This window comes from Lycorma delicatula, chromosome 6 (assembly GCF_047948215.1).
Source record: "Lycorma delicatula isolate Av1 chromosome 6, ASM4794821v1, whole genome shotgun sequence".
NCBI classification, from domain to species: Eukaryota; Metazoa; Arthropoda; class Insecta; order Hemiptera; family Fulgoridae; genus Lycorma; species Lycorma delicatula.
This window is the reverse complement of record NC_134460.1, coordinates 36,128,091-36,141,722: the sequence shown is the minus strand read 5'-3', so window position 1 is coordinate 36,141,722 and position 13,632 is coordinate 36,128,091. Positions and strand designations below refer to the sequence as shown.

General features: G+C 29.8%; 1 protein-coding gene across 1 annotated transcript in view; it reads left to right on the top strand.

Annotated features, from left to right (window-relative positions):
* LOC142326496 (synaptic vesicle glycoprotein 2C-like) overlaps positions 1-13,632 on the top strand; it is a 39,346-nt gene that overhangs the window by 14,988 nt on the left and 10,726 nt on the right. Inside the window, exons 5-8 of the mRNA XM_075369078.1 lie at positions 4,050-4,171; positions 5,899-6,143; positions 7,932-8,104; positions 12,870-13,228. Of these exons, the coding sequence (XP_075225193.1) occupies positions 4,050-4,171; positions 5,899-6,143; positions 7,932-8,104; positions 12,870-13,228 (899 nt within the window). The remainder of the gene's footprint in view (positions 1-4,049; positions 4,172-5,898; positions 6,144-7,931; positions 8,105-12,869; positions 13,229-13,632) is intronic.

Below are 13,632 nucleotides of genomic sequence, written 5' to 3'. Positions count from 1 at the left end.
TGTGTCATTCTATATGAAGGTACACATTATGAGAAGGGCCTGATTGTTTATGTCGCCATTTTTAATAATTACAGACTCTTTTTTAAAGTAGAATCTTTTAATAATATTAATTAAAAAACTGAAAAAAAACCAGTAAATTTTCTACATCTCACTTAATATGTACATAAATATGTGCTGAAATAATTTCATAATGCCTTCTGAATTTTGAATTACTTTGTAGTTATTTTTAGAATTAGAATTATATTTAGTATCTTCACATTACTTCTCATGTTTAAATAATAATATCAACTTCAACCACATCTACGTTTTTTATTTTAGAATCAATTATATATTTTGAGATGCATTTCTGATCAAGGTTTTAACTTGATTTCCCTTGATCCGTCCAGGCAAACAGGGGGGCAACTCCTTCTTTTATTTAAAACTGGAGGGGAATTGTATTCATTATATGGTAGAGGGGATTGACAACAGAAACTTCACCTCTATTGCACTTCATCTTCATGACAAATAAGATAACAATTGTCATACTAAAAGAATTTAATGAAAAATTTCTAGACATTCATTTTTCTGCCTAATATCAAGGAACCTTTCTGTAAAATTTCATAAAAAATAGGACTGGTAATTTTTATTGACTAGCAAATAAAAATTACAATTCACTTTTGAAACGAAAGGAAATTGAACAATAAACATTTTGGCTATAAAAATAACATCTAATACAATATACTAAAACTGGTATTTAAACTAAAATTTAGTAAATTATGTAGTGGTCAATATAACTATCAATAAAAACTCAGGTCATCTATAGTCAAATAAAATCTACTACAAAATGATTATCCAGCCATATTATATTTACACATGAAAAATTATTATAAATTGAAAGAGTATAAATATATACTAAATAAACATATGTATATATATTTATATACATGGTTTAAAAAAAAAAAATTGGAAACGGATTCAAATTACAAAATTGAGTGTGAGTAAACTATAGAAGCTGGTACAGTTGTTATGTGCAACGAAACATAAATACTATTTTACAGAAAGTTTTTAATTTCTGTCCGACTTCCTTGGAAGTTAGTTTTAATTTTTTTGAATTGTGATGGAGGATTTTCATGTAAAATGTAATGAAAAATAAAAGCCTGTTTTTCAAAACTATTCCTATTTTTTTCAGTAATCAAAATTAAACAAGAGTTAAATAAGAGAAAATATGATATGTGAACCTTTTATTATGTTTTACCTTTTGTTGGCATTCAACAATATACATACCCATTCTCTGGATTACAAGTCTATTTGCAGACAGCAGAACATATCTCCAGATTGGATATGAAGGAAAGACAATTAGTATGATGATTAATTATGAATCTAAATAAGCAGTAGGAAACAGTCAGCAACAGTATTTTATGTGCAGTGCAGTATTACCTAAGGGGCTAAAGTACACCTAAAAATACTACAAAGCCAATAATGAGAAAAACAGTATCCAACACTTTAATAAAATTAAATGACAGTAATGTAGTTTCTTTGTTTAGTATTGCCTAGCTTTCTTAGCTTCATTTTTGATCCCTTGTTGATGTATTTCAGAACCATTGTCAAAACTTATTGTACTGGCATTTCTAAATATCTGCTAATCTTTATTTACCATTTACGTAGTCATTGCCCTTCTCCGTATTTAATGTTATGGTAATAGAAATGAATAAATTGCACCTTAAAATTAAATATATGATGAAAGAGAAAGATGAGATTATTAATTTTTTAGATCTAACAATAAAATTAAAGAATAATTAAATTTTGAAATACACAGAAAAGAAACCTTTACAGATAACATCAGTAGTTAGTTATACCTACTGCTGCAATTCATGCGCATTACAAGGTCATGTGAATTTTATCTGTGAATAAAATAAGTGACAAGAGGTTTTAGTGTTGAATCTGTCACTGTGTCAGAGGTGGATATCTGGACAGTTAGTAGCTTTTATCTAGTGTAGGCTATACAAACTATCGAAACAGATAGCCACTGTTGTGATGTCACATGACCTTGAACTGCCTTACTCCTGAGATGCTATTAAATTGTGACTCTTTAGAGTCGGTCGAGTTGTGCTTGGTACTGGCTGTCAGGATATATTGGCTTGGATAGAGTATGAGAGACTTTCAAATTCTTTAACTTGCAAGAGTTGAATTTCAACATGTCTTTGGTCACTAGGTTTCTCCTACCTTTTCGAAAGCCAGTATCACATATCTTGGTTTCTTCTCTTGTGACATGGACTGCACTGTCCACATATTGGTATCACTTTGAGTAATAAACAACCACTCATGTGTATCCCAAGTGTTGAAAGTGACCATTGGTTTCTTGTTTGACTCCATTAGCTTGTCCAAGACGACGGCCTTTCTTAGATCTAGTCTCAAGTAAGGAATTTTCCCTTGGATAATTCAGCTCCATGGTTCGTTTTGGTATTAACTACAACATTCCCATCATTATTGATTCTTATCATTACCAACTGCTGTTTTACTCTAGTTATGAATCGCTTGAAATCTTCAGCGAAACCCATGAACATCTATAGCGGCACATAGAGACTTACCTTTCCATTTTTGTCTAGATATATGTTGTCATTATCGAATACCCAGCCAGCATTTTCAATCTCTTTTCTATGACTGTTTCTCATTGACCCTGAAAATTTTTAACCCTCATTATTTCTATCACATTCAGTTCCAAACGGATCTCTCTGAAGAGGAAAGTGACTGTGTTGTTCACCAACTTCACTTTAGTGGCTTTTCTATTGTTCATAACATTCTTCAACATGCAGAAAACTTTCAACAGGTAATGTACATACATCGGTTGATTCGTAGGGATTCTGATCTCATCTCCAAGATTGAAAGTGGCACAAATGTACAGGGAATCTGTATGATACTGCTTGTGCACTATCGATTCGTTTTACATTAATTTATCGTCAACCAAAAGTGGAAAAATCGTTCCAACTATATAACAAAAACCTGTTTACTGCAATAGTCTATTCATGTCATTGGCTGTGGTCATTGTTTTTTCACCCATCCACCTTCTTCACTTTAACACCAAACAATTGCAAGAACTGGATGTTTCTCTTACTCAATTGCCACCACTTAGCATTAACGATACCTTTTCTCTTCACGTTGTTACTGTTGAAAATCAACATCTTGCTGTATTTATGTAGATGTAAATAAAAAAATTAAATGCAGTATTAAGACTCATCCACTCTTTATTGTACAATGAAGGCTGATGTTTTCACCATGAAGATTCAGCAATTTATCGTCCTGATCAACCAGTTGTATGACTGTTTCACCTATTTTTTTTTGATTGATCGGTAGATATATCGGGTTCCAGGGTGACTCTTCTATCATATCAGCAGGATCTACCACCAGAGGGAACTCATGCAGCATCTGATCCTGTTCTACAGTTTTTGGTGTAGTGCCTTTGACAACATTACACTTTACATGGACAACATTGACCGTACCTTTCAAGAAGCTCAATCTGTTGAAAACAGGAAATAGATAAATAAAATTAAAAGATAAGTATATGAACAAGAAGAAGGCAAGATAAGGCATCACATCAAGCATAGGAAGGGGTGCTGACTAAACACTAATAAGATTAACAGATATTTAAAAATACCAGTACAGTAAATTTTGACAATGGAGTGGTTCCAAAACGCATCAAGTGATAAAAAAGAGAAGCTAAGAAAGGCAGGCAGTGCTAAACATAGAAACTCTACTGATCTTAGCAGAAAAGATAATAGTAATTATTATCTCAACAACAATTTTGACAGTAATATAGGTTGCTGATATTTTTATTTAAAACAGCACAAGTTTTTCTTTTAACTTTTTTTTTTTAGTTAATTAAAAAAAAAAAATTAAAAACTGAATAAAATAATTTATTTAAACTACTGATATTAATACTAACATTTTGACAAGCCACTTTGCATCATTAATGGAAAATCTTTACATTAACCAGCATGTACTCATCAATCTATTGATTTAAAACAAAAAAAAATGTTTATACAAATGGGTAAGAATATAATTAATAATTGCAGGTCTTGTGGTGGTGTTGTGTCAATATATGCCTACATAGGTGAATTTAATTCTGATAAGAATAGATCAAAAGCATTAATAATTTTGTCAACACTTGCCACTACAGCATATATAATACTACCAGGTAAAGTGTATTCTAGTTAATTTAATTATTATTTTTTAAATACAATTAAAAGTTAAATTTAGAACTAAAATTCATAGCAGAAAATAGACATCAGTTTCTATTACCAATCCATTGATTAGCACATTTTCAAAGTAGCTATAACTTAAGCATAGGTTCAATTTATGTTATGAAATTTATGTTATACAATCAATCCCTTCATTGGCCTATCACATGCTCTCCTTCTGTTATTAAATTCAATAAATTTTTTACAGTCCTGTTATTCAACTTATTTATTCCAACCTTCCACCAGCTACTTAATATTCATATCCAGAAAGACACATCATACAGCCTGAATCAGTTTAGAAAATGGCTTATAAAATAACCACTTATTGAGATGTTTAATAAAACATATCAGAAGTATGAACAAGTAAACTTTTCATAGCATGATTTGGGACTGTTTTACGAAACACTGATTTCATAAGATGAAACTTGGATACATTAATGTATGAAACTTGAAACCCCTTGGTCGTTAACAGTTAAAACAGTGAGTTGCAGTTGGAATACTTGCTCCAAACAAGAGAGAAACAATTCCATCAGTATCAAAGGTGATGGCCACTACCTTTTTGGAATGCTTGTGGTGTAATCTTTATTACCATTTAGGAGAATAATAATTGGTATTATTATGCTTTTTTCTGGTCATTTAAATGAGAAATTAAAAAAAAAGACATATTTAGTGAGAAAAAAGGTTCTTTTCTATAAAGACATTGCGCCAGCTTACTGTTCAATGGTTGCTACAGTAAAAATGTTTGAATTATGCTTAGAATTTCTTCTGTGTTACCCCCTGCTAGCTAGACTTAACACCATGGTATTTATCTGTTTCCATGAATAAAGAAATGGATTGCTGGAAAGAGATTAATGAGAAATGATTAAGTTATCTCCTAAATATCCACCTACTTTAAAGACTTAGAAACATCATACTACAAGAATGGGATTAAGCATTGTTGGATATAAGGGTACAGACTTAAAAGGAAATAATGCGAGGAATTAAAGAAAACCATTTTTCCAAAAAATTGTGTTTTCTTTGTTTTTCCAGGAACTTATAAAATACCCCTCATACTGTGGAAAATTTATCAATGCAGTTTAATAAATAAATCAATCTAAAAAATGAAAAAATAAATAAAAAATAGTTGGAGTACTTACATTTAATGTGTGACATTAAAGTGGTTTATAATCAAATTTAAAACAGGATTATGATTAAGCTTCCTGTGATTAACCATGCTATTAATTTTCCATTTCTCAATTAATCGTTTCTGTTTAGACCTTTTGAAAGCAATAAATTATACATGATAAATGAAGTAAAAAGCTTTATCGAATTAATATTCAATATTTTAAAAGATGTTTTTCTAATAAATTATTAATTAATTAACAAAAATTATTTTGAAACTGCATTTAATTTTGTTAAGTAGCTGCCACACAGAGAAGAGAACAATTTCAGTTGATGTGTTTATAATTGGAGCTAAAACTTGATTAATTGATGGGCAGAAAAGTTAATAAAGTACCTTTATAATTAGTTATTCTATTTGCTCATTATTATCCTTTCTATCTTTCTCCAGTAAAAGTATTTTTGATTTTTTTATAATGTATAATTTATTGCCATCAGTAATCTTAAACATTTTCAAAGCTATTTTAAGAAAAGCCTTTTTAAAAATATATTATAATCAAACATTTTCATATATATTAATTTTCAGGTCTTGCTTGGGTTATATTACCACAAAAATTTTCATTCATGATTTATTCTGGTTTAATATTTAAATCGTGGAGGTTATATTATGCACTTTTTGGAATACCAAGCTTAACAAGTGCAATATTAATATATTTTTTACCAGAAAGTCCTAAATTTTTACTTTCAAAAGGAGACAAAACTAAAGCGCTTGAAGTTTTACAAAGAATACATAAAGAGAACTTAAAAAAGAATCAAAATGAAAACTTTTTGGTAATTCTAATTTTATTTTATTTTTTTCAAATTCAGTAAGAATAAAATACTATTGATTAAAAAAAAAATCAAAATCATACTCATATATGGGTGTTTTAAGATACAGTATTTGTACTATTTCTTGATGGTTGCTGCTTATATTGTTAGAACTATTTGGGGGTGGATCATTTTTATATGATATTAAAAAAATTTAACTTTTGTAACATTATTCCAAAATACCTACTACCAATTAAATACAACAGTAAACTGCCATTAGGTTAACATTATTATACCATAAGATCATTGGTTTTATTTATTATTAAATAATCTTCTTCACAAACCTTATGATTAATAATTTTACTTATGTATTAACTTACTTCATTTATTCTAGTGTACTGCAGGGCATGAAGAAGTCCTGTTTCATTAAATATGGAGAAATTAAGTTTTTCTAAACAAATTCAGTAATAACAAATTAAATTAATTACTACAGTGTTGTGCTAATACTTGAAATAATACCTTGTGAAATGGAACCACTATCTAATAAAATTAAAAGTAAACTTTTTAACAGTCAACGTCAAGAAATTGTTTTTATGTTCTAAATTATAAACCTAAATCAATTTGAAAGTTAAAACGAATTTCTGACAATAACATCTTTCTTACAAAATCTGATATTTAGAAGGATGTAAGTTACTTAAATTGTTAATTATTAACCTTTGTAACATTTACATGTACTATAATATTTTTCCTGTTAATTAATCATCAGTGTGCAAATCATTTACTTCTCCAGTCTTTGCTCCCAGCATTTAGTTTTCATGGAGATGTAAATTTTAAAAGTGGATTTCTCATTGAATTCTACATTAGATAAGATCTCCGACAGCCTTTGATGGTCTTTTAACAAATTTATATATTTCTTAAAGCTTCAGTGTATGTGTGTATAGTTCACACATTTAGTAAAGTTAATTCTACCTTATATAATTGTTTATTTTGCGTCATTTTTTTTTTTTTGTAAAAATTAACTCTTTAATTTAATTATAGAATTAAGATTGTAAAGTTTATAACTTATATTGAAGGTTATATCTATAATTTATAAAATTTAGAATTAATATTCAGTAAGAGCTTTGAGAAAATACTGTTAACTTGATAAACAAATAAATTTAGATTAATGGTAAGAGAAGGCTACAATGAAGTCAGTAGTGATTAGATTTGATAATGAAGAACTAAAAGAATATGAAAAGAAAATATAAATTTTAAGTTAAAAAGAGTGCAACTAGAGTAAGAAAACAAAGGCTAAGTCAACACTTGAATTGTAGAAGGCAGAATAAAACAAACATGTATGAAGAAGTTAGATAATTTTGTTTGAATATATGGCTTAGGCAATAGAGAAATAAATATATTAAAAATTGGAACAAACCATTCAAAAGAAAAACATTTTTCTAAATATAGTGTTCTATTTACCCAATTATGATTCTTCAAATAACTCGATTGTTCTTCACCAAATATGGTGAAGTTCAAAATAGCAAAGGTTAGCTATTTGTGTATCATAAGGTAAGAAATGAAATTAAAAATTTTAATAAAATATTAATATTAACAAACTTAAGGTTATATGGATTATTATTAAGAAAATGGACACCAATAAAAGATTTTTATTCTGATCTAGGTGTGAATGTGGATAATGGCCATCATTAGTTGACCATTTTTCATATATGTAATATATCGATGTAGTAAAAATCTTACAATTTAATAATTATTCTTTGTCATAGTACAAATAATGCAATAACCAATCATTTTTTTTTTTAAATTTTTGTTTAGATAAAAAATATAAAAATCAATGAAGGAGAGAGATTAGTAAAAATGGGAGACAATTCAAATAAAATTTCTGCATTTTTTACACTTATGGTTGATCAGACAGTTCCACTATTCAAGATTCCTCATAGATTCAATACATTCTTGATATGTTTTATTCAGTACTTACTTTATTTTGGGTAACTTGAGAAAACTACAATTTAAAATATTTGTTTATAAATTCTGTTGAAATTAATTGTTAAACATGTAATTATATTTTCCTTTCTTGTTATTATCTGATGATGCATATTTTCTATTTACTTACTCAGTACCTCTTCTACCATTTGGTATTGAGAAACATACATTTATGTTTGCAGTAAATTTTCATAACATCAGAATAATGGTATCTCTTAAAACTTTTTAATTAATTTTAGCGTACACCATTTGTACAAAGTTTAACAGTTATTTCAAGAGAAGTTTAATTAACTTTTTAAACTTTTTACTGAATAGTTATGTAAGACTGCATGCACAACATGATGTATATAAAAATATAACACTTATATATAATGTATAAAAGTGAGATCAAATGAAACTAGCTAGGGTAAAGTGTGTAGTAATTGGCCCTCAGATAGTTATTGGCACTTAGCAGTAAATATAAAGAAAATAAGTTTAAAAATTCTGCCATTTATATTTTATCTGTTGGCAACACTGTGCTCACTGTTGACAAAAGTCTCAAGATGGAACGATTTATTGGTTATGAGTGGTGATTTATTCAATTAGAAAATAAAAGATTAGGGTAAGTCAAATAAGGCAATTATCTGATTTTTTAAGACAAATTTTTAATATTTTTCAGGGTTTATACATTTAGAACATATTAATGAGTTAATTTAACGATTTTCGGGTACTTTAATGAAGTTTATGTGTTTCCTAGGAAAGAGAGTGGGGCCAATAGCTATGAATTGGATAGCACAGTGTTTCAGTGATTGAGCCATGGGTCAGTTACTATGTTTTAATATTTTTCTAAGTTTCAGTTAATAAATGTACATTTATAAGTGAAAGATCAAAGGTTTAAAATCTGTATTAAATAGCAAGACTCTTTCCAGTTATTGGCCTGGGGGGGGGATCAATAATTGTGGTACAAATCATTAGTCCCAAAATCATTGGGCCTGGGGGGGGGTCAATAACTGTGCGGCCAATCAATTTGTGTTATTCAGTGGTGGCTATTTAAAAAAAAAATTATAAAAAATAATTTATATAAAATTAATAAAATACAGACTCGCAGTCATTAAATTGGCAGTAAATACCTGCTAGAATGTTTTCGTAATGAAATCCATGTATGTGAGTCGGTATTTCATTAATTTTATTTAAATAATAAAACACAGTTCATCATGGAGAAAATACAACAATAAAATAATTATTGTTTTCAGATCAACCTGCAGTAGGCTACTGTAAAAATGCCGAAATTTCCCAAAGTCCCATATACGCAAGAAGCGTATAGAAAATGAATATAATGAATATCCATATAATGAATATGGGTTGCTTGGTTAAGCAACCAAGCAGTAGCAGCTGTGAAAGAAGGAATGACGAAGAAACAAGCTGCGCAGCAATTCAGAGTCCCAAAGGCTACTTTGCAATTTCGGCTTTCTAAGAAATTTAAGAAGGTGTTGCTGGAGCCTCCACCTGTATTATTAGCTAACGAAGAATATCTTCTTGCTGAATGGATATGTTTCTGCTAGAAAGGGCCAACCCCAGAAGATTGAAGTTAAGTGTAAAAGAGATGTTGGACAAAACAAACCGCCGCAACCCTTTTACCAATAATAAACCTGGTGATGGCTGGTACTGAGCCTTTCTACGTCATCACCCATGAATATCTTTGTGAACCCCAGAGGAAGTAACCAGAGCTAGTGCCCGCGTTTCCAAGCCTGATGTCAGAAAGTGGTTTGATCAGGTGCGTGCAAGCCTGGAAGAAGACGATGTCATAGATATTTTGAGCCATGCCATGCAAACGCCACCAAGATTGTTGTCAACCTTTGCTGACGCCTATGCCTCACAAACACTATCTACAACTTCTTCAGATTTTGCAGGCTTCCATGCCATACAAATGTCAACAACAGCATTGTCAGCTTCTGCAAGCACCCATGCTACTCAAACGCCACCAGCAATGTTACCAGTCTCAACAGATTTTCATGACCCGCAAATGCCAACAACGTCGTCAACGCCTACCCGACTACCCAAGATGGAAGATATTTTAAATTGGTTGTTGTCACCAAAGAGAAAGGGGAAAAGAAATATTACCAGAGACTCCTATGTTGTTTCCTCAAAGCAGTGGCAGAAGGAACAAGATGAAAAAATAAAGGCTAGAGAAAAAAATCTTAAAGAGAAAGAAGAAAAGAAAAAAAGGAGGGAAGAGAATAAAGTAAAAAAAGCTGAAGCTCAAAGACTTAAGGGACAAAAAATTAAGAGTCGCGAGTGATATCTTCAGACAGCTCTGAATCAAGTGTTCAGGTGTCTTTGGGGGAAAGTGAGTGGGAAGAACAATCGGAAAATGAGGACTCTGAGGACCATGGTTGGATACCACCACAAAGGAATGTTGATGAGTACGTGGTGACAAAATACGACAATAAATTTTTCCGAGGAAAAATTGTTAGTGTTAGTGAAACTGAGGCTAGTCTCATCCATGGTGAAATGTGGGAGATTGTGGAAGTGCCCAGAGAGGCCTGATATTTTAAACTACAAGGGGAATTCAGTTGTGTCAAATATTAATGAACCAAAAAAAGTTAGCCAAACCAGGAACGTGTATTCAGTTCCAGAATTGGAATCTGGCACTGAGTTAATGTTTCTAGTCAATTCAAATTTTGTAGAATTATTTACTCATTTATTTTAAGTTTTCCTTTCATTTCACCTGTTTCTCTTTTATATTCATTTTCCTATCATTTGTATGTAGCCTATTCATGTTTGTTATGTCTACAGTGTAATATTTGCAATCGTAGGAATTTATTTATTTATAGGCTATGTTTAAATATGATACTAAATATTAAATAAATATTCATTAAACTTTTGTTTCTTAATTTCAAAGTATTATTAATGATGTTCATCCGCATAGAAAGTGCTTAAACAGCTGTTTTGGGGTTCTCTTTAATAAGAATGTGTCCTCGACCAAGTGGACCAATGACTGTGGGAAGACTGCCAATAACTAATCACCAACGAGCCAATAGCTATGTTCTGAAAATTTTTTCTAAACTTCGCCAGTTTTTTGAAAATGGTTCTACAAGTTTGCTTTTTTATTGTTGGTTTAGAATTACTATAGTTTTAAAATGCTTATAACAAATCTTGAAGTAAATTGTCTAGTGAGGCCCTCAGAAATCAAGTAAAAAACAAGTAAGGTTTGTTTAGGTGGGCCAATAGCTACACATGTTACCCTATACAAAATTGATTAACTAAACTACAATTATATAGGTGTTTCATTTTAATCGCCCCAGGTGATTTTCTCTTAAGCTACGAACAATAACAAAAATAACATAAAAAAAAAATTACCTATGGACCTAAAAAAAAGCTAAAATGACCTATGGAGGGGGACACCTCTGGTGACCTTTGATTTGACCTTGACCTTATTTCAAGGTTAATCTTTTTTAATGAAATGAACCACTATTGACCCACCAGTGAAAAGAAAGAACATTTTACATTGGAAAATGTGGTCACACATATGACCTTGGACATTTTTTGAAGATCATAAGGCTAACCATTAGAGGTAATGTTATACAGGTGCGGAATTATTTTTGCAGTTATTTACAGTCACTGGTTTCTAAGTTGTGAGAAGATTATTGCTATCTTGTACTGCCTTGAATCAGCAAATTGTGTGTGTTAATCGAATACCGTATGCAATTAACTCCTAAACCACAAACTTCAAGAAGCTGAAAAAAATGAAACATAATCATAAAATGTCATGACAAAATTCAAGTATGTTGACATGACTTTTTTTCTCTTTCCATTGATGCTTTCGAAAAAGGTATTCCATTTGAAACACCTCATGATCTAGGGATGACCTGCAAAGAGGATCTCAAGATCACCATCGGATATCTCCCTCCTATCCACATAACTTCTGTAAAGACACTTTTATGCTCTTTTTCACAGTTTACGAAATAAATGATCTGGAATATAAATATTCCAGCCAATTGATATTATAACATTCAAAAACGTGTAACTCATGTAACACTAAAAGCTGTAACTAAAACTGTGACTATTTCCATTTAATACCATCACCTGCATCACACTATCTCTGATGGCAAGGTCACCATGAGGTACCTCCTCCAATCTGAGTAATTTTTGTTTTAGTCATTTTTTTGTATTCTGTGTAGTTTACAAGAAAATCGCTGGGGTGTTTAAAATGGAAACACCTGTATATATTTTTTTCTATCTTTGGTTATCTTGTTCCATCACATGAAGTGTTGATATGTTATGAGGTTCATAATTAGGATGAAGAGTTAAGATTTATGGTCGGTTGTATAAAATCTTACAGGTTATTTTAACAATCGATGTGTAAAAAGTATGGGTAAGAAAAAGGTTCAGTATTTATATTGTGTAGAATATTACAATGGAGAAGTTTTAACATGTCGCATCTTTTGACTTTCAATAAGCCAATGTGTCATGAGAAATTAAAGGCTGGTATCCACGGATTTGATACACCTCCATTTATCCCGACTCCTTTGCGGTGCTTTGGGTGCCAGAGAGTAATTTTTTTTTGTTTTTGTGTGTTCTGTTATTTTTTAATATATTTATTTTTAAGGATGTTTTAAATAATTTTTAGTTATTTTTATCAGTAAGAGATTTTTATCTTTTTTAATTCTTATCTTTTTTTTTTGTTTGGAAAAAATGCTAATGACCACATTACAGATGTGATGCTCATAACCCCAAACAAACAAAAATAATAATAATGTACACATATAAAATATATAATTTTTTTTGCAGTAATGGTGGTATATATCTTTGGTTGCCAGAATCAATGAACAGAATGGCAGTATTTAAGAATTTGTTTGGAGATAAATCAGCAAAATTTTGTGAGATTATTCAATACAAACAACAAAAATCATCACTTGTTGATAGGTTGAGTGGTAAAAATAATTATTCAGTTAATGAGAATATTTTATCCTTAAACAATTTAATAAATAATACTAAAAATATAAACGATTTTATTCAACAAGAACAGTGTAATGATGATGTTGATGTATCTGTATATCTTCATTTAGAAATACTAGGATTAGTTCAAGTTGTTGCTTTAAGTTTAGTAGTTCTTTTAATCATATATTTTAAGAAGAAACATATAATTGGTAAGTTTAAAAAAAATTCTTTGTCTGTACATTGTATAAAATTTAAAAGTTGTTTCTTTACTTTGTTTATAAATTACTGTAAATTAACATTAAATTTCTTTAGATTAAGTTGAAATTACTTTAGAAATTCAGTTACCTAACAGACAAATAAATAGAGTAATACAATAAAATAGCTTAAAAATGTATAATACATATTCATAACAACTAAAGCTTTTATAAAAAAAGTCACCAAAAATGTAAAAGGTAACTTCAATAAATATTAATATAAAAATGTTAAAATTAATATTAAGAAATAAATTACTGTCAACAGCATAGAATTAAAATATACATAATTTTTACAAGATAATTCTGTAAAAATTTGTAAATATAATTCTGTAAATATGACTAATTTTTACAGAAAATCC